This window comes from Anguilla anguilla, chromosome 7 (assembly GCF_013347855.1).
Source record: "Anguilla anguilla isolate fAngAng1 chromosome 7, fAngAng1.pri, whole genome shotgun sequence".
NCBI lineage: Eukaryota > Metazoa > Chordata > Actinopteri > Anguilliformes > Anguillidae > Anguilla > Anguilla anguilla.
Genome location: NC_049207.1, coordinates 34,308,660 through 34,331,354, shown reverse-complemented (window position 1 = coordinate 34,331,354; position 22,695 = coordinate 34,308,660). Strand labels below are relative to the sequence as shown.

Sequence of the window (22,695 nt, the reverse complement as noted above, 5' to 3'; positions counted from 1 at the left end):
CCCATGCTCTGACATACTGACACACATTCAGCACTGACATACACTCAGTGCTCTGACATACTGACACACACTCAGCACTGACATACACACAGTGCTCTGACATACGGACATACACTCAGTGCTCGGACATACTGACATACACTCAGTGCTCTGACATACTGACATACCCTCTGTGCTCTGACACTGACATACACTCAGTGGTCTGACATAGACATACACTCAGTAACACTTACACTTGCAATGGGCCTTTTTTTCAGAGGCAAGGTACAATTGTCAAACTGGAGGCAATGCAAAGCACTCAAATTAGGTAATTTTGTGACTGGACATATATATATATATATATATGGTACCTCTGCAGTGCAGATATAAAAGAGATTAAGAAGAATAGATTGCTTCTGGGTGTGGTGGTGGTTTGATGTCATTATGGCCAGTCAGATTGGTCACTTTCTTTTCCTTTAATACCCTGCATCAAGGCCGTAAGGAACTGGGAGTTTTGTCATGTCTCATGTATTTGTCCTTGAGATGAAGAGTCACAACATTGCATTCATGGCTACTCAAAAAAGCCTTTGTGGGTAAATTATGTTTAGGATGGTCATGGTAGCTACATATAAACCTAAAATATGAATGTATTATTTGTCATTTTTCCATTTTTAAATAATTTCTAATAGTAAAACCATAATCTCCACTTCTGTTATATTTTATTGATGCAGCCATGATGCTTCACATCCAATGGGTCCATCAACAAGATCTTCTATAAAAAAGCCAGCAAAAAACTGATCCAAATCATTTTCAATTAATATGAAGAGTAAATACTATCAACATTAGATAAAGAAAAAGTGAAGTGTTTGATTTACAGATTTGAGTTGTAGGTGCACTGAAAATAACCATAGTACCAAAGAATGAAAAGTATGTGATCACTCTGTATTATTGCAAAAAACAGTGCAGATGTTATTAGCAGCACCCTCCATGCACAGTTACATAGTGTTCATTAGTACAAACTGCACAAATATTTTACTTTTCAGCATGCAAAACAGAGCAGAATAAATGTATTTTGCCTGTTTTGCTTTGGGTCTTCTACAACTAGAGTTGTCTGTGGAAAACCTGCAATATGAGACCCATTACCTCAACTTTGTTTTACATGATTATAAATATGGTCTGGGTATCATTTATTTGTGTTTTTTTCTGTTGCACTCATTTGAGTATGTCACTGTGTCATCCTGTTTGCTAGCCTACCTTAAGACTGGGTGCTACTGATAAACTGCACTGAAGAGCTTGCAAAGGAAACCAAACTCAGCCAAACACTGAAAAAGTGTGTTTCAGAAAGCTTAATGTGGAAACAGTAGTCACGATCACAGCTGGTTTGATTATTAATTAATTTAAACTAAGATTTATGACTGCAAAATGAGAGTAGCCTATGGTAATATAATGTAAGAAAGAATTCCAAGGATTTAAATTGTGCCATTTCAAATGAAATTACTTAGTAGTAGAAATGGGAAAATGTGTCCTAATGAGAGTTTCTAGCTTATCCTCTATGGCAAGCCAGAGGTGTCAGAGTTTAAAAAAACACTCAGCAAGGAAAAGGTGTAAGCTCAAGATGAGACTTGATTCAATTGGGAGGCCCACACCACACAAACCTGTGGCAGACATAGTTTATGATTTCTATAACCTTTGGGATGCCGCTCTGCTTTTAGGGAGATGCTCTGCCTTCTGTGCCAAAAGGCAAAGGTCACAGGCTTGGGAGATGGACTCAAACACACTGCACATCCTGCTCTGCCTATTTGCTAACAATAGGTTTTCTGTGGCTTCTCTGCCAGACATGAAGGATTGTGATTTAGAGCCCTAGGCACCCTTCCAGAAGAACAAGTGAAGCTGATAGGCCAGATTTCCTTCACTGATTAACGAACATGGGTATTCCTGGGCAAATATCCTCACTTCCACCAACTAAATACAGTACAAACTGGCAGTGAAGCCACTGGCTTGATAAGGCTGGTATCACCACAAGACTCTTGGGTAGCAGTGTTTTTCTTTAATTGCAAGGGCAATATGTAAATGAGGCATGCCGCAGTGCATACTTTGTGATGCTGGAGACATTAACCATGCAATGACCCAGGTCCAGCTGTGCACCGAAGCATGAAATTGTCTAGTAGTGCTTGTGTGTTTCACAAGGAATCAGTCTTTAGCTGTTTGGCTAAACCATGCTCTTAGATCTAGAGTACAGGACTAGGCAAGACGGATTGCAGGATCTGTGTGTTTGTCCCAGCTGCCTCCCAGGAAACAGTGTGGGGGCAGGAACAGGAATGCTAGCAGGCTGGAGCATGTGGGTGGGGTTTTTGAAGACTGAGCTTGTGTCTGCATACATGTTGTCTTAAAATCCATGGTGTAGGGCTGCATGATGTATCAAATCATGATCATTTTGAGCGTAATTACAATAACCGCCATCATGAGGCATAGAGGTGATCTTTCTTTCTTTAATCATACTTGATGCAATAATAAACATCCAAGCATCAAAGGCCCTGTTAAATGTTTTCTGGAAAAACTTTGTCGCTGATATCTACCCAAGCCCCCCGTGGTGGAACAAACTCCCTGTTCCTCTACGAACCACTCACTCATTACCCATCTTACGCCGTGGTCTGAGGACTCATCTTTTCAGACTATACCTGGACTATTACTTCTCTGCAGGAAATTCCAGATCTAGGATCACTCTTGTTTGAATCCTTCTAATTTGTTCCTGTACTTGTACACTTGTACTTCCATTCAGCACTTACATTGTACTTGTATCATTATCTTGCTGTTGTAGCTCATTGTCATGCCACCTAGTTTGACTTATCATAACTTTCTGACCTAGCCTATGCTTACGGTGTGCACTGGACCTAATGTGTTTATGGCTATGAATAACTGTTACATAATGAGTATTGTACATTATTGAGCTTATGTTTTGTAGTTGTTCCAATGAACTTCAGTATGCACTTATTGTACATCGCTTTGGATAGAAGTGTCTGCCAAATAAATGTAATGTATAAGACAGCCAATCAGCAGCAAGGTCATATGGCTTCTTTGTGATCATCTGATTTGTTCTTTCAATTACATGGAAGCTGCAAGGCCTTGCTGCTGATTGGCTGTCTTCAACACCCAATCGATATCAGTGATGTTCTTTTTTTCCCTCCAAAGCATTTCACTGGGCCTCTGATGCTTGGATGTTTACTAACGATGTTTACTACAAAAGATCACCTATACTTAATAGGGCTGTCAAAAAATATTCGAAGTTCGAAAACTATTCGAGAATTTTTTTTTTTTTAAGTTCAAACCTAAATTTGAGCATTTGAATATTAGTTCTGGATCCCGCGTTTCTGATTCCGCATTTTGTAATTAACATAAATATACAGGCTTTAATTTCATGCCGTGAATCATGTTCATGCAGGCAAAGTTAATTTCCTGTGCTACCGTTACTAGTCAGCAACAATTTTAGGCTAAATAATGTTCCCATGGCAGGTTGTTTTCTTTCTGAAGATTTTGATAAAATTGGATGATAAAAGAAGTTAAACAAACTAAACCGAGTAAGTAATTTATGTTGTTTTAGGCTACAGGTATTAGCCGTTTGAATAGTTTTTGTGTTAAGAAATAAACAGGAATTTCCTATAAACAATCATTTCCCTATTATTGTGATTAATAAATGCCGAGTTGTGGCAAATTACATCCATCTTCATTTGCACATTCATTTGCGCATTAGGCTATAGAAACTGCAGGGGGCTCATTTATGAAATGAACTTGCGTGCATACGTCAAGTGAAGTCCTGACGTAGAGTCACATCCATTTCCACGGTCATATCGAGTCATGTTGAAATTTTATAAATCACTACTTTGACATGATTTTCTACGTACGCGCCACACAGTTGATCTAAGACCCCAGATGTAGTAACCTAGTTTGAAAGTTCACCGATATCCTCTATTCTACTGCCCGCTTGTGGAAAATAACGCGCAGGCCAGTTTAGAGGGAGCGTCACCTGCATATTGCGCCCGACTATAAGCAGCTTATTTTTGTTAATTTTAGGCAAATGACATTCAAATATATTCGAACGCTAACTAATTACAAAAGCTAATATTCGAACTCAATTTCATGGCACTTTTGACAGCCTTAATACTTAACATGTGCTTAACATTGTCTCAATCCTGGGGATTGTAACATGCAGGCCTGGGGCCTAAATTTCTCTCCGTTTTAGACATTGTGTCCTGCAGGCCTTAACGTATAACATTCTCTCAATATTGGACATTAAGACCTGCAGGTCTAATGCATAAAGCTCCTCGAACTTTGGGGACTGTGGATTGTGCAGTGGATTATTGACTACTTTCTATAAATAATTTAGGTCCTCATGTAAAATAAATCTATTCACTGAATTCAGAGTAATCATGAATAAAATTAAAATAGATTTTTGTTATACACTGTCACAAATGTTAATTTTTACAATTGTATTCTAAAATCTCTGCATTGGCGATTGCACTGCCCAAAGAAAAGTTTTGTTCAGATGAAACAGAAGGGCAAATAATATTAGCAAAGAAGGGGTCAATCAGTGAGAAAATTTCATCCCATTGACCACTATATAGGTTACTGAAAATATTGCAAATTTTCTTGTGGCCTGTCATTATTTCACCTGTTTGACTGCAAATCTTAGTAGCTTACTGCCCTTATCACTAGATTCATAAATATTATACCAGGCTTTGTGAGTAAATATGTGAATTTGTGGAATGTAAATTATATTCCATCAGCAAAGTTGAGGATGGGAAGGAGATTGTGGAAGGGGAGAAGGTGTAGCGATTATTATTATTATCTTGCAGTGGACCGAGAGATGCCATTGAGCCTGGAGGTTGTCACCTTATCTACTGTATTTACCCTCTCATTTACTACTTGCCCTCAAAGATAGGCCTGATGGGTCTCCAAATAAGGTTGAATGGTTGAATGGGTCTCCAAATAAGGTTGAATGGGAAATTTCTGGGGAACCATTAGTTCCAAGACAAAGTGTAATTTGGAATGAGGTAAGTTGTATAAATTGTTCATCCGCTCATAGAAGAGAGGTAAGTCTCAGTTATGTGATGATCTGGGGCTGTTCGGTAGAGCTACATGAAATGAAATGGCTCATGGTCTGAGATAGTAATCCTGTGATATGAACAAGAGCAAATATTCTCTAATAATCAAATAAATAAAAAATGTATAGGGCATATGTGTCATGGACATTAGTGAAGAAAAAACTTATGTCAAGTTATATCCTGTACTACCAGAACAGAAACCCCTGTGTGGAGATTAATCAACATAATCATAACATAACATTAACATAAATTGTTAAGAATTTTGAAAAAATGTAATTGCATGTGCAGTGTTTTGGTGTCTCACTGATATACATTTCGAAATCAGCCTCTGTAATTAGCAAGCAACACACTTGCCTGGCTATGTACATTTATACCTATAACTGGCTATTAATATTAAAACGTAGTTCATCCAAGTCAGTTTTTATTCAGTTAACAAGCTAAATTAGTGTTTGCTCGGCAGAAACGTGAATTCCCAAAAATAATCTAGCTTGTAGCTTGCTTTCCAATATAGGCTGTTTTTCCTCTAACTGACAATAGTGCAGGCAAGCAAAATTTTGGAATGTAACAATTGAGTTTTTTTCAGTTACAAGGTGTATAATTGTCCACCAGCTAGAGAGCAAGAGGTGCAGTCACTGTAAATATATAAATAAAAACAAAAGCCCCAAGTGATTAATACATGTAATAAACTATAGACTGTATGGATTGGTCAGTCCTCGAAGTATGGACCAGAGAGAGATGTAACCATATAGAATTGGAAAAGGAAACCAAGTAAAAAGTTAAAATTTTCCTTAAAGATGTACTTGAGTAAAAGTATTGTCTTTAGCAAAACCTTGGAAAAGCTAAAAATCCTACAAAATCTATTTAAGTTTATGTAAAAAAGGTTGCAAGGTGCAATTACCCACCTATGTCAGATGCAGTGTCACTGAAAGCTTGTTCATTGGCTGAAACCTTGGACCTCTGCAGTACTATCTCAATACAAAGAGAAGAGCATACTTTATTGATATATAGTGCCAGGCCATTTGTTTTGATTTGACCAAATAGCATATTGAAGTGGATAAGTGTGTTGATTGATAGTAGGAGACAGTGTCTGTTAAAAGTCCCCTCCTCTCTCTTTGTGTGTGTCTAGGACGTGTGGGCCAGGCAGTGGCATTGAGAGCCAAAGCCTTTGGGTTCAGTGTGATCTTCTACGATCCATACTTGTCGGATGGCATGGAGCGAGCACTGGGGCTGCAGCGTGTCACCACCCTGCAGGACCTCCTCTTCCACAGTGACTGTGTCACCCTGCACTGCAGCCTGAATGAGCACAACCACCACCTCATCAATGACTTCACCATCAAACAGGTAGAGCCACACCCAGACAGCTTCACCATCACAGGGAGAGGCACACCTGCAGAAATTCACCATCACAGGGAGAGACACACCTTAACAAATTCACCATCGCACGGAGAACCACACCTGAACAACTTCACCATCACAGGGAGAGGCACACCTTAACAAATTCACCACCGCTTGGAGAGCCATACCTGAACAACTTCACCAATCACAGGGAGAGGCACACCTGCACAACTTCACCATCACAGGGAGAGGCACACCTAAACAACTTCATCATCACAGAGAGAGCCACACCTGAACAACTTCACCATCACAAGGAGAGACACACCTGAACAAATGTACCATTACAGGGAGAGCCACACCCAATCGACTTCATCAGGGATGTGTCTGAATCAGCCTCTTAACTTAATCCTTTCGGGGCCATGCTCATGTGTTGTTGTCGAAGGAAAACGTCAGCAGAGCTGCGCCTTGTTTTTAAAGTGAAAATGTTCATCATACTTATGGGACCAAAATGGCCATTTACTTCCTGAGAAGTATGCTTCCAAATACACTCAGCGAAACCCCTTTCTCATCCAGTATACTCCACAACTATACTCAATTGTGGGCAAGTACACTGATCTGCTTGCACGGTTTATCATAGGGAGAGTCACACCCAAACAACTTCACTGTCACAGGGAGAGTTACACCCAAATAACTTCTCCATCACATGGAAAGCCACATTCAAACAACTTCACAGTCACAGGGAGAGCCACATTCAAACAACTTCACCATCACAGGGAGAGCCACATCCAAACAACTTCACCATAGAACAAAAATGCACCTACCCTTCTCATCAATTACTTTACCATCATTAGCCCATCTTAATATGGCAGGGGCGGGGTTGGATGTCCATGGGTGTAGTTTGACATCCAACCCCACCCATAGACACATGCATTTCATTAAACACAGTTCCACCTTTTGAAGCTCTGGATTGGACTAGGGAGTAGGATGTGAAAGGGTGGGTTTTACTTCATTCCCCACCATCCTGCAGTTAAATGCCCCTCACATTTAGCACATATGAAGTCCACATAATGAGAACAGGCCATTCAGCCCATCCACCCTCACAATTTACCAACATATTAGACAGTACCCAACCTAATCTCATGATTGTTCATGGTTGTTGAAAGCATGTTTGAGTTTCTCCGTATTGTTTCCTAAAATATAGCAGCACAATACAGGTTTGGCTAGCCACTATTTAGCAAGCCTGGAATTGAACATCCCTTGGGTGTCTGCTACATGACTAACCATTGCACACATTGACAGTTCTGTTTAAAGAAATAATTCCAGCTATTCTGGAATTATTTGCTCATTTCCATTTATGATCCCTTGTTTTACTGACGAAATACAAGTGGAAAAACATACTGTAGTTCAATTTGTTTAAAATTTTGATGAGTTTAAAAACCAGTCAAGTACCCCCTTAGTACCATTTTTCTGAGCCTAAAGAGATTACATACCTTATGTCTTTCATCATAACTTTTCCATTTCAGTCCAGAAACTACCTTCAATAAATATGCCATCAAATTAAGATTACTTTTTGACCAAAATGGACGCTAGTTAGTTAACTTTGTTTTCTTTTGGGGATACGTGCGATAGGAAAGCTGTGCAATGTAGCTAAATAACACTGTTGTGGCCTAAAATGATATTCATATTCATGTGGCTGGCACATACCACCAATTTTGTGCATTTACTATATTATATACAGCACAGATACCTTAATGCAATCGTGTTTGCCAGCAGCTATTTTGGGCTAGCTGGCTAGCTAGGTTTACCAACATTGAACAGGGGTTCTTGGGATTGGGCCAACTAAGCTATCATTAGGACAAGTAAACTATTACGATAATGGCCAACTGAGCTAGTGTAAGCGACAGGCTTGCTGTTGAAAACATTTTTGGCGTTAAGGTTAAAGCATACCATGCAAATGGTTGGCAGACACTCAGAGAAACTCAGACATTTACTTGTTGCCTTCAACTGTGAGGTAACACACTTTTCCCCAAGCATTACATTACATTACATTACAGGCATTTAGCAGACGCTCTTATCCAGAGCGACTTACACAACTTTTTACATAGCACTTTACATTGTATCCATTTATACAGCTGGATATATACTGAAGCAATGCAGGTTAAGTACCTTGCTCAAGGGTACAACGGCAGTGTCCTTACCCGGGAATCGAACCTGCGACCTTTCGGTTACAAGCGCAGTTCCTTACCCACTGTGCCACACTCCGTCCCGCATTAACACAAAAAGAACATATGCTATCTAATAATGATTGGTATTTCATGTTCTGTTGCTTTGGCCTGAATTTGTCTCTTAATATGACCAACCAATGATTTTGTCTGACCCCAACTCCCTCCATTTCACTGAGAGACAGGGTTGTGCAGCATTCAGAATAGAATTTTGAATTCCTCTTTAATTCCAATTCAATTCTTGAATTTGAATTTAATTTGAATTGAAGGAGCATATAGTGCTAAACTGTAATTTGAATTAGAATGAAACAGCATTAATCTAGTAGTTAAAAGCAATATTAGCAGTAATATAATGTCATAAGTCTATGTAAGGGGTTAGATGGGAATCATTACTGGAAACGAATGATGTAATTATTGGTATTTCGTGGTAAATTACATGTCAAATCAAAAAGTTTTTTTTGTTGTGTGACTAAGTGGAATTTATTTGAATTGCAATTAATTAAATTCCTCTTAATGTCATTCTAATTAGAATTCCAATACAATAGCACGTGGGGTGTGGCCAATTAAATTCAAATTCAAACTCATGAATTGGGAGCAAATTCTAAAATTCTGAATTTTTGCACAACCGTGCTGACAGATGACCACACAATAAAATGAAAAGTGTTATCATAAAATGAAAAAGGGGGGAAAAGCTACTCAGAAATTCACTATTTGGAAGTGCCATTATGAAAAAAGTGGTCTTATGAAAAAGCCATTTTACATAAAATTTTAAAATGTGTGAAATGTGAAATCAAATTAGTGTTATTTTGAAATTAAATGTAAAATGTTGTTTTGAAAATGAGTATGGTGGGATAATATTTTATAGTGAGATGAATATTATTTAATCATTGGATTATTTAACAATTTAACAATTTTAACAATTATTTAACAATTGACTTTATGTGAGTGATAATGACCGAGGGGCTGCGCATTATGCATTTACAATGATGAAGTGCAAACTGATCTAGTTTTAACGATGTTACAAGAGGTGCTGAGGCTGAATCAGATGCCTTGGTGGAAATGAATGTCAATGGCACTGACTGTGAGGAGAGTGACTGGGAGCCAGAAACAGACTTCAGAGATAGAGCAAAACAAAAAAGTTCTCTTTTGGCTACCGGTTCTGTATACAGCTGTTCCGGTTAGTGTTATGCCATCGATGTCAAGAAGAGTCCGTATCTTGTATTGACTTGCCTCATATTTTACTCCAATACCCCCATTGGCCAATACTTCTGATGAGACCTATATTATCTATGAGAACACAGTAGAAAATTTGTTTGAAATTAAAGGGGAATTGCACTTTATAACACTCCTGCTTCTCATGACTGATATTGTCCTTCTAATGAATGTGTCGCCCTTCATTTTTCAATTAGTTATTTCATTTTAAATGTCTAACGTTAGAAACAAAGACTTATTTTTTTTTAGCGCAAGTCCACATAGTAGTACGGTTTCCGTTTTTTTCTTCTTCTTCGATTTCATTTCGCGAAAAAATTGAGAAGAAGCGAAGCAAAACATTCCGTTAACTTGAAATCGAACAAACTAGCTTTTGTTTTATGCGGTATCGGTGTAATAATGAGGTGCATTGTACCCGGTTGTTATAATGCCCCCATTAAACTTGACTTGAAAGTACATTTTCATAGTTTTCCACGCAATGCAACTTTGTGCCAGACATGGCTGGATGTAATCAGACACCCCAACATAACAGCCGAAGAAGTTTGCAAACAAGGACTAAGGGTATGCGGCGACCACTTTGAAGGCACCGACTACCAAGGCGACCGTCTGAAGCCTGGAGCTGTATCCACCGTTTTCCCATCGGTGGTCGAACTGGTCGAGGTAGGTACTATGCGAGCTGGCTAACGCTATCGCGTCTGTCTGTGATATACAGGATGTCTACCACCAGTTGCCGTTTGTCCTGGGAATAGCCTGTGGTTCCTCAATCTCAGCCTGGTCCTGACTCGCTCTCGCACGATCAGCCTACATATTAGCCAGCTCTTCTTCTGTGTATTTCGGCTCGAATCGATAGGGCACAACAATCCCATGATCAAAAACAAAATCTTCGTTCTCAGACATTTTCGGTTAGTAGTCATACAACACTATTTCTATGACCATCCTAATGTTATTGTCTGCAGGTACGCCCATATCAGAAGTCGCGCATATAATATGCATCCTCGAGTTCGACACTAAACTGCCTGGGTCTACTTCCTGCATTTGTAAAGGAAAACAACAAAACAGCGTAAAATATTAACATAATGAAATAACTAATCGAAAAATGAAGGGCGACACATTCATTAGAAGGACAATATCAGTCATGAGAAGCAGAAGTGTTATAAAGTGCAATTCCCCTTTAATTTCAATTTATTTGAACAAATAAAATCACTTAATAATTTGAATTATTTTGCGTCAAATTATTGATCAGTTTCTTTTGTAAGGTGGTCCACAGTGGTCAACTTTTGAGAAATAATGACCTTTGCAGAGGCAACCCCCCTCCGCTTCACGTCGGAGGGTTCTTTGCCTCTGCCTCATCGCGGATTACTGACTCACGTGTCTTCATTGATGATGTAACTGCTGATAGCAGCAGCAGAATGAATAGGGCAGGTTGATTTTTGTATTTCATAAGGGCACATTTATTCTTTCAATTTTGACAAAAATAGGATTCCATACTTCTTTGAGCTTATAAATCTTTCTCAGTTTGTTGCCCAGAACTGCACACAAAACTCAAAATGTAGTCTGACAAAGGCATTGTATAACATAAATACAACTTAATTTGTACTCAATGCTTTTTGCTATAAATCCCATCATCCTTTTGTCCTTTTTGTTCTCCCACTTTCAATATGTATTTCCTACATGTATAATTTTACATTTCCCTTTCCTGATTTTTATTTGTCATGTTTCGACTAACTTTTGGATTCTAGTAGTTTTGTAATTGTCCTGTTCATTATTTCTCAGGTTGCAAAAAGCTGAGCTTCTTTTGAAGGACACAATTAGTGTGTCAGCATCTCGCATTAGAGGCTGCAGTTTCTTGACACAGAATACAATGACTTTGGCAGATTATACATGTCTATAAATGGAACTGCGAGAAATATGCCCCCAGTCAAGTGGTAGCAGGTCTGCTTGCACCACACAGTCAGATCTCCCTCTACAGATCTCTCTGTCTGCCACCCATTGGAAAGAGGCCATTAACACCTTTTCACACCATACATTTGGTAGAAGTAGCAGGCAATCTTCAGCACCAAATACCATGTGAAATTCACTTTTGTAATCAATTTGGATAAAAGATTGAGCCATATGACAAAGGTGTACAGTACATTGTAGATACCAAGTCAATGAATTAATTGAATGAATGAATCATAAATTCAATCTGTCTCTCATTTATTGTACTATTAGGATTAAAGCCAATAATTCATAATATCCACTAAAGCCCATCCTATTCTTCAAATTAGCTGGGCTCTGTGGGCTAAAACCTGATGCATACTACAGGACTTTTCAAATCGTAACCAATATCGAAAATGTGGGAGAACCCACATATAATGACAGATTTCACATATTGTTGTCTTTCAATTGTCAGATCGCATTCACTAGACGATTTGGCCAAGACAAAGAGTATTACACACTTAGATTTTGCACTCATAATCAATCAGAGTCCCACCTCTCCCAAACTAGGGTCGCACAGCTGTGTGAGCCAACGTCACTTTAGAACAAAACAACCATACCGCTTCCCAGGTCATTTCAGCTTTCACGGGCTATTGCAGGTTTCTGGTGGAGATTCCATCCCTGTTCCCCTCACACTACAGGATTTTGGGTCATAAATATCAAATATGTTTGATAATTAGGATTCAAAATTGGGTCGACCCCAAGCCAATCTGGAAGGTTATGATTCTGTCTGTAAACACCTGACATTACAGGATATTCTGTGCTGATAATTGGTTCAAACCAGCTTCTGGATTGCCCTGCGATTGTCAGGAGGGGCAAATAAATCAGCTTGATTGAGCTGTAGTGTGCACCAGGTTTACATCCGCTATTGTTCGTCAGTGCATACAGTGCCCTTAATGCCTTGTAGTTATTTTCCAGGTCCTTCCCTCCAGTGGCAGTGAAACAAAAAATGCTCAGAACAGAAAATTCCCGAAAGATCCCATCCTGTGAAAAATGACTTTTTGTTGTTTCATTTGTTGTTACTGAAATGTCAATGCTTTGTTGTGCTTTTGTATGCACAGATGCGGCAAGGTGCGTTCCTGGTAAACACAGCACGAGGGGGGCTGGTGGATGAGAAGGCTCTGGCCCAAGCTCTGAAGGAGGGGAGGATACGAGGGGCAGCACTGGACGTTCACGAGTCAGAGCCCTTCAGGTGACGACTGCTCATTCCTCTGCAATGCTAGCAGTGTCTCAGTTACACTGCTTCTCTTCCTGCTCTCTGAAGAATGTCCAAAGCCTGCGCTAGGGTTTTGGGTGAACCTAAAGAATGTTGTTGTGGCCCCAAAATGGTCCAAAAAAACTTGAATTGTGTCTAGGGATGGTTGTGTGCATAAACAAGTGCACAGAGCGCTTATAATAGCAGCCGACTCAGTCCTTCAGTTTACCGTTCTGTTTCATTGTATGTCTCTGGTGTCTTGATGTTTTGGTGTTGGGTAGATGGCACTTGACATAGCCATATTTAAGAGCACCCTTTTTGTTTTTGGTATTGTACTTTACTTGCTGTGGTTGCCTATATTTTTTTGTGTTCATTTGTTCAGTAAGACAAAAGTTTCACTGGTCAGTTCAGTGGAATCCTGCTCACCTACTCCTGTGCACATTTGCCAATCAATGGGAAAGACCAGGCTAATCTGGGTCCACAGAAGCAAGGAAGTGATGTTTCTTTAAGGATCTGAGCCTATTTCTGATGTCTTGTTTGTATAAAATAAGTTGAGGTGGGCATTGTGCATCACTGTTGTAAATTCCCTTTTTCCTTGATGTTCAGTTGTCACAAAATGATTTTATCAACATTCTGGAAGAAGATTTTTTGTTTTAATATAAGTAGAAATAAATAATCATTCTTGTCACGTATAACATACAATTGATAGAATAAGCATACAAATGATGAGACAGGGTAACCATGTGACATTAATGTTGCATTGTCTTATATTAATATTGTGGATCCATTGTACAATTAAAATAGTTCACATGAAAGTCCTTGTGGTGTGGGGATGGCTGGTTTAAGCAGCCACACCTGCCCTGGGTCAAGCTAATTGGACCCGGGAACAGGAGTGGCTGCACCTGTGCGTAGTGAGGTAATCAGTGCGCACAGGTTAAATCTGCCATCCCACTCACACAAAGGGAGAGCCTCTGTCATGACTGTTTTACATCTGCTCAGTTGGCTGTAACATCTTGCCGACCCTTGTAAATAAATGTGGACTGTTGGAACAACTTCTTCTTGTGTCTCTGTGCTGGAGGGCCCTGTGGAAAGCCACTTCGGTGGCCTGTGGCAGGCTTGTTTGCCACAGTCCTATTAACAGAAGCAGGTTTTATTTATATTACAGAAACACATTTTATCATGTTCTATGTGATTCAGCTATTATGTGAGAACCTTAAACCATTTGCAAGGAGAGTGTCCCTATAATAGTAATATTTTAGGCCTTTTGAGCTGGTATCCATCTTAAAATAATACACGTTCGGTGTTGGAGAAGGATTGTTAAGAGCACATTTGATTAGTCATGCCTACTTTGTCCATTCTATGGCACAGGTCACCATTGCAACTTTCTCTTTATTTTACAGTTTCAGCCAGGGTCCGCTGAAAGATGCCCCAAACCTGATCTGCACACCCCATGCCGCTTGGTACAGCGAGCAGGCCTCCATAGAGATGAGAGAGGAGGCAGCCAGGGAGATCCGCCGGGCCATCACAGGTCAGGCCCCATGTGTGTGCCCAGTCACCATAATTCTCCCAAAGCTCAGGTGGGACTGGAATTATTTATCCTGTCTTGCAGGTGTAGACCAGAGTTCCCAAAGTCAGTCCTGGGGACCTGCTGTGTACTCCAGTTTGTTTTACAACCGTAATTGCAACCTATGAAGTGTAATGAGCTGTTAATTGTTCTTAATTAGACAGTTTTAGTCTGTTGATGAATTTGCCTTCAAAGGCCACACCCACATCATGTCAAATTAACTATAAATACTACAAAGAATAAATATTAAATGGGATGTTAAATGCTGAAGGTGTGGACACTTAGTTACTGAACATAAACATTTTTTTTTTAAGTAAAAATAGCAACAAGCCAAACATGCATTGTGTTGATATATTTAAGGAAAAAAATGCTTTCAACAATCATGAACAGTCATGAGCAACAGCAAAAACAGCACACCACCGTGCTGTTGCCAGATATGCAGTAGATACTGCAGGCATTGTTTCTCCTGATTAATTTTCCTGTTGAACTCATTGGAAAAAATATTCAGGAGAAACAATGCTTGTAGTATCTACTGCATATCTGGCAGCAGCACGGTGGTTTGAGGCTCATTTACCTTGCACCCTTGATGGCTTAAAGCCATTTAGCCAACAAATGTGTTCCATACTGTATCAGCATAATTTAATAATAATAATAATAATAATAATAATAAACTTTATTTCTATAGCACCTTTCATAACATAAAATGCAGCTCAAAGTGCTTTACAAGAGAAACAATAGAAATCAGTACCACAGATATTAAGATAAGATAAAAATAGTAATAAAATTTATTGATAATGATAATAGCAGAAATGAAGTAAATTAAAAATAAAAATAAATAAATAATGAAGAAAAAATAATAATACTAATAAAAATAAAAATAAAATAAAATAATAGTAATAAAATAAATTGATAATGATAAAAACAATCCCAAGATATAAAAAGCATAAAACAAGTAAAAGAAATATAAAACAAGTATAAGAAATATAAAAGAAATATAAAATAATAACAATGGTGTTAAAATAAAAAGGTGAAATTAAATGAAAGTCTTATTTGTAATGGGAGTTTGTTCCAAACCTTTGGTGCATAAGAACAGAAAGCTGCTTCACCATACTTTTTGTAATTCAATCTTGGGCCATTGAGCAAGTCAGCATTAGACGATCTAAGGGAACGGTTTGGAACATACTTAGATAATATAATTTAATAATTTACATAATTTACAGCTGAATCTAGTCCCACCCCCAATTCCCATAGAGATCCATTCAAATGCAAAGAGTTTTTGTATCGCTTGTAGGACAACATGAAAATAAGATATCCCGACTCTGATGATGTTGATAGGTCACAGACATCAGGAAGTCATGGCATGCAAATGATATGCAACCAAATACAAAACATGACTCTTTTATTTGACACTATGTTAATTTGTCTACTGTATAAAGTGAATTTCCCTGTTTCTAGCTTTTCCCCAAACAGTTCACTGCAGCAAAAGTAAACAAGCAAATGGTGGCACAGGAGGTCTCAGGAGTGCATTTATTTAATTCTTGCTAATTTTCTGACCAATGATTTGTTGTTAAGACCATTAAAAGCTTAATATTTTGCCATTTTGGGCTTGGCCCATTTTTTTGCCCAGGAGCGTACAGTTAGTCCCCAGGACCAAGTCAGAATGGCTCTGCTGTAGACAGCATGTGTCCTGTAGATGTTGGGTTTACTACAGGCACCTTGTTCACAGTAGGAAATATGTGTCCCGTAGCTGGGTGAGTGTGCTTGAAGTTCCTATTGGCTTCATTGGCAAAGCGTGTTATCTGAGTCCAGACACATTTTCTCATCGGCCTCTCTGCAGAAACACAATTTTGTTGTCTAGAAATAACATTTATAGTAAGAAGAAGAAGAATGCAAACATCGAGAATAAATTGTAGCATGATGCAGCTGCAATTGGTTTTTTATGATTGGGTAGGTCTCTCACTCTGCCTGTCTGTCTGTAGGACGCATCCCAGACAGTCTGAAGAACTGTGTGAATAAAGACTATCTCACACAGGCCACGCACTGGGCAGGCATGGACCCTGCATCTATTCACTCTGAGCTCAACGGAGCTTACAGGTAACACACCTGTCCCTCAGCATCCCCCTTTCACCCCACCTGTCCCTCATCTTCTACTTTTCCCCATTCTTCACTGGGACACTCTCTTCCTCCCAGCATCCTCCACTGTCCCACAAACTGGGCCCCAACCCCTACAGAACTTCTACCCCTGCGGTTGTTGATCCTACTGTCCTGACCTCAGCATAGTATTAGAGCATTGTGTGTTTAGATAGGCAACAGTATCTCATCGTTCCCCTGGTGAAAGCACTATGCTGTAACATCAGAATCTTTTAGCCTCATCTTTGTAAGAAATATTGAGCACCTTGAGAATCTTTTTGGTACCTGTTCTGTTATTGCTCAGACATGCAGCTACGGTTGTGGAATTCTGTCAGGGAGCTGTAAATACATTGTGCTTGATGATAAATTGAGATGTGAGGTCTCTGAGAGGGAGACTTGTAGCAGGCAGCGTTGTGGCTTTCTGGTCTTCACCCTGAGATCTAGTTTGCCATGATGAGAACAGATATTTTATATATCGTGGAATTTACCTTTGTCTGTTACAGCACATTATCATCCACAATGAAACTTGGAGCATAACTCATCAAGTTTATCTACAGATGTAAAATATAAGGGAAACAAAAGGGAAATGTCATTTGATTCATGGTTCCTTAAAACCTGGTTTCTTAAAACCAGGCAATGTCCATTATCCTACTTTTTGAATAAACTCAGTAAACTAAAATGCATTGTGTTCTTTAATAATTATTTTTTATTATTAATTTAGATTTGGTATATGTTTTCAACTGGCCAAGACAGTTTTGTGTGTGATGAAGGATATTTAGATACTTACAGAAGTTTCTGATGAGCTGCCAGCTTTAAAGTGGCTAGTGTAGGGCCATCAATGCAGTTGTACAGTTGTTATGTTTCCAGAGGCTATGCATATGAGCACATTCAATTTATAGCATGGATTCACAATTATAAACATAAACATTTGTTTTTATTTTATGTCACTCCTTTTTTCAGTTCATAAGTAGCACAACTCTTTCATGCCTAATGTTTCCCAAGAAAATTGCCTATTTTTCCTATTTCTTTCGGTCTTATCAATTTTTTTTGCTGCTTTGAGGTGCTTTCTTGTGTAATTCTGTCGATATAGGAAGCCGTGCAAATTTTGTCATTGAGCACAGTGGTCACATAGTAAATAATCAGCTAATACACACACAGCAGGCATAACATCGCTGTACAATCTGCTGAGTTTCTTCAAGTGTATTTTCTTTAAACCACAAACCCGTCAGTGCCCCTACAGAAGCTATTATGAAGCTGGCAGGTCACAAGAAACTTCTGTAAGCATCTGAAATATCCTTCATTGCACACAAAATCTATATAGGCCAATCAAAAACTTACACTACACCAGAATTGAAATAATATTTAAAAATCGCCCGGAAGTCCCTTTAAGTGTCTATCTCCTGAAGAAAGGATAATTTGCCTACACATATGTGCTAAGATTTATAGATCTGGAATGGCAACAAAGAGCAAGAAGCAACCCATTCACGTATATAGAGATCATTGAATATGTGCATGTTAACATGCGTGATAGTCCTATTAAGGATATCCATTGGCAATGGGTTATGAGGCTTGGTTGAAGAGACAACAGCAGGTATGAGTAAGAATGTCAATCATTTTAAAGGATAGTAATGTCAAGAATTTTAGGTGACATTCTCCTTTAACTAAATCTAGAACTGAGATTGGGTTGTGGGTTAATTAACCTAAACAGAGCTGAGCAGCTGTCATGTATTCTCAGTGACTGAATCAGAGTGGTTTCCTACGCATAACCATGTTTCTCAGTTTGATCATATGAGCCAGTGACTGACAGCATGTGGTATCCCACTCATTCTAGAATTCATGAAGTTTTCTCACCCCAGAATGAGTACTCCAGAATGAGATGGAAAGATTTAGGGGTGGCAAAATTAATTTATTCATATTCCCAAATAGTCTCCTGCCTCATTCTTGTAGAAGCAGGTGTGCCACTTTTTTCTGTTCTGGTGAATTTTCCTCTTCTTAGGAAAGAGCAATTAGGGAAAAAACAGCATAATACATCATTTATATATTTGTTTATTGTTTATTAACTTCTTTTAACATTCAATTGGGGACTGATTTTCAGTGACAACCTACGGGTTATTCATAGTATTAATTAGTATTAAAAGTGTCGTAGATTGTGATTCATACTGTATTTATCAATGTATATATTTGTAATACTGTATATCTCCAAAATAATGTTTCCAAAGCTAATTTCTGATTGGCTGGCCTGCCTGAGGTGAGGTGCACACAGTGGAGCTCTAAGGCTATGTTCAGAGCAGTCTGTAGCTGGCTCCTGTGGCCAGACACACTATTAAATATCTCTATTTCCATTTGATTCCTTAGTCACGTTCAAGCTGTGGTTCAAAACTTAAGGATGAGTGACCACAGCGGGATATGAGCTGTGTCACCGGCACTGTGTGTGTTTCAGGCCCAGATACTCAAAGGTAAAGAAACAACGACCTCCCCTTCCTCCCCAACAGTCTGAGTTTTCCAGTCACATCCAACTTGTGGCCACGCATTGTGCGTCTAAAGCCCGGATTCCTTCTGACTTTGACTTTTCCTTGACTTTAAAGGGCCATATTGAACATTCAATTTTTTTCTTTTACTCATCCAGCATTGTGACAAATTAATGAGAAGGTTAGTGTGGGTAACAGCAAATGGAATGCACTGATAATTTCTCAAGAGCAGAGCTGGCAGCAAAGAGTTTCAGGCTGAGATTGAATTTTAGTAAGAAATATATATATTTTTTTAAATAAACACGTCTCACTGGTCTCTCTGCTCTTAGCTTACATACAAAGGTGCAAAAAGGGCAACAGCCTTTATCTGTCAGGTCAAGATATTAAGCTGTTGTTGTTTCCACTGCTATGTCTGTAATAACCCCTTTTCCACTGTTAAGTTGGATCCAATCAGGCTTGTCATACCATTTTCTAGTGTAGAACTGGAATGAGGTTGGTTCGTTTACTCCTTTAATACTATCGAGCTGGAACCAGGCTTTCTCATTATATATCCATGATTCAGGTGGTATAATTGTGGGTCCTGTCTGTTTAAAGTGCTGAAGTATAGCCAATCAAAGTGCTAAAGTTTAATTGTGTCTAAAGCATGGTTTACGAGGGATAAAAATACAATAATAACCGTCATACATGGGTATTTTTAAATAAATACCTGTAAAGAATGAAAAATCTGTAAAGAATGCATTTCACTCCATCGTGTATTTTAATGAAGTATGTACCCACCATTTGATCATATTAAACTAAGCAACAAGCAGATTAAGCAAACAACCATTTCGAAGATTAATAATAAGTAGGAAACCTGAAACTTAATGAAACCTCTCACTCTCTCTCACGCACTCATTCTCTCTCTCTCTCTCTCTCCCCCCCTCCCTCCCTCCCTCTCCGCTTCAAAGCAGGTATCCCCCTGGTGTGGTGAGCCTGGCCTCTGGAGGCCTCCCGCCAGCTGTGGAAGGAATTGTGCCCAGCGCGATGCCCATTTCCCATGGCCTGCCCACCATCACCCAACCACCCCACGCCCCCTCCCCTGGCCAGACTGGCAAACCGGAGGCTGACAGAGAGCAACACCCCAGTGACCAGTTGTAGCCCCCCTACCTCTGTTCAATCACAGAACACTCCTTTTCCTTGACCCTGCCCCCTCCCCCAAACAAGAGGCTGGAAGCATTGGTTAACAACAGTGAAAACCATGGATTCACAGAACATACAGATCTCCAACTCATCAAAAAGTGGCAACTAAGTCTTTGGTTCTTTTAAAACTGTTCTTGCCCAGGAGAACAGTGTAATGGATTTGATAAGAAAAGAAAGAAGAGAAATCTTTAAGTATAAATTGTAGTTCGTCCCTATACAGTGGGCTAATTTTAACTGTTTCTGTGTCCTATGGGTTCCATGTTAAGCAAGAGTAGTTAATTATATCATGAATGTAACCTGTCTGTGTACAGTTTTTAGAACATATAAAGGGTTTGTTTGTTTAACGCTGAAAAAAAACAAGCAAAATCAACATTCATCTTACTAATTTCAGAGTCAAAAAAATAATCTTTTATTTGTTTTTATATGTTCCCACAGGCCCCAGATGTGGCAGTTTTGCAAACGTTCTCAGGAAATTCAATTTTGTTTCCTCTTCTTTTTCACTCTATACCACATAGTGCATTGTTTTTGTAACTGCTTGTCTTTTTTTTTTTTTTTTTAGAGAGAAATTTAGTAAAGAATAACAAAAAACATTTAATTTTCCATTTTTATTTTAAAGGGTATGGATTCCCTCCATTTCAAATACTCAATAAAAACTAGTTAGACATTTTGGGAAAAACTTTAAAAAAATGTGTCTCAAACAAACCTGGCAATATGCTTGTGTCACCTGTTTCAGTGTAACTCCATTGGTGGTAATGCGTCTGATGGGCAGCCCCAGACAGTTGGACGAGTAGCAGAGTTTCTTTGCCTACATTGGTTCCCTCCTGGTCAAGTGGTAGGCTAGCAATATATATATATATTTTTTGGTTAAACAAAAAAAGAAGAAAAGAAATGTTTGTGACTGTATCCATTTGTATGAATTATTTTAAAAAGGAATAAAATCAGTTCAAAGCTTGCCTGTGTGAGTGAGAGAAGTGAGTGTTTTCCCACTGTCAAAGTAAAGCTATTAAAATTATTTTTGTGAATTTATGCACCCTTAGAATATTTAAGCCTAATTGTGTGACCTTCCTGAAGGAAGGTGTTTGTAGACCTATCCCTCCTGCCCCCTAGTGGTGTGGGCGCCGGCACCCACAGATGGTAATAAGGCAAATCAATTTATCAAAAAATGTGCCACAAATTTGAGGTCAGCACCTGCAACAGACTCCTTTCTGGCCAAAAACACCACTCATTCCCTCATCAGCGCTCAGGGCAATAAATGGCAATAAAATAAAAAGAGCCTCCCAATTACCAAATCACTTTTACCAAGTAATTCACATCAAACTTTTTTTTGTACTTTGTACTCTATAGTTACCTGGTCTCGTTTATTTTTGCATGAAAAAATTGTTTACCATTTTACAGCTTTCAGAACAGTTCACCAAATAAATAATTCCGAAAAAAGTTTTAAATGTCCATATGTAATGTACTGTACTTACATAACATTCACTTTCGGTATATACAATACTGGCTTAAGTATATGTGTCTGTAATCTAAAATGCCTCTGCTTGCATTCAAGCTAATGCTGTTAGCTAGGTCAGGTATTATTTTCAATTCAATCTGACAAGAATCCATTTAGAACATGGCAAGTTCATCTGACCACCCCATGCTCTCTTTAGTACAGTAGTATTTTGTATAGCAGACATTTGCTTATCTGAACAGCGATAGGTTAATTTTGATGTCAATCAAGTTACAGAACAAATTAAACATGACTGACATGACTGTAACCTTTCAAATGAGCCCTCCTTGGTGTCAGTGGGTTCAGTTATTCCCAAGAAATCTAACTGCATGCTCCCGGGGGGGGGGGGGGGGGGGGGGGGGGGGGGGGGGGGGCTCTGCATCATGAAGATTGTGCTGATAGTGAGTGAATGCGCACAGCCGAAAAGACAGCTAGTTCTCCTAACAACTATCCATTGTGTTATAAAATGTATAATTATGGAAGATGGGAGAAAAAGATTCTAAGCTGTAACAGAAGTATTTGAAGAGCTTGAAAAAGCAGATCTCAATTAGAGGCTTCATTTTAATGTTTATAAAGTGCAGGTTTGCTCAAAGATAAGGTCCGAGACAAAGTTATGGCCCCACTGGAGGGCATTTAAGTTCACTGAAAAAGTGAACTTTCTTCTTATTCCACATCAACATTCACGATGCTGAAGTTGGCTTCGAAAATTCCAGTCCACCTAAAATCGGTTGCGTTATATGATTGGATGGTTTTGCGGTCTTCCTTACATGTTTGCAAAGGCTATAATTTGCTTCTAAAAGTGAGATATGGCTCATGAGAGAAATTGAACAGAATTGAAGAATTGAAAGG

General features: G+C 38.9%; 1 protein-coding gene across 9 annotated transcripts in view; it reads left to right on the top strand.

The window, feature by feature from the left end:
- The window catches only part of ctbp1 (C-terminal binding protein 1), a 251,119-nt gene extending 229,740 nt beyond the window's left edge, over positions 1–21,379 (top strand). For 4 of the 9 annotated variants that reach the window (XM_035424959.1, XM_035424960.1, XM_035424965.1 and 1 more), the window contains 6 exons: positions 6,205–6,419; positions 10,340–10,504; positions 12,883–13,013; positions 14,417–14,544; positions 16,560–16,674; positions 20,126–21,379. In XM_035424959.1, the coding sequence (XP_035280850.1) occupies positions 6,205–6,419; positions 10,340–10,504; positions 12,883–13,013; positions 14,417–14,544; positions 16,560–16,674; positions 20,126–20,315 (944 nt within the window). In that variant the 3' untranslated portion in view covers positions 20,316–21,379. Of the gene's footprint in view, positions 1–6,204; positions 6,420–10,339; positions 10,505–12,882; positions 13,014–14,416; positions 14,545–16,559; positions 16,675–19,065; positions 19,167–20,125 lie in introns of all 9 variants that reach the window. The other 5 variants (XM_035424961.1, XM_035424962.1, XM_035424958.1 and 2 more) reach the window with 5 other exon arrangements.
- Positions 21,380–22,695: the final 1,316 nt, after the last annotated feature.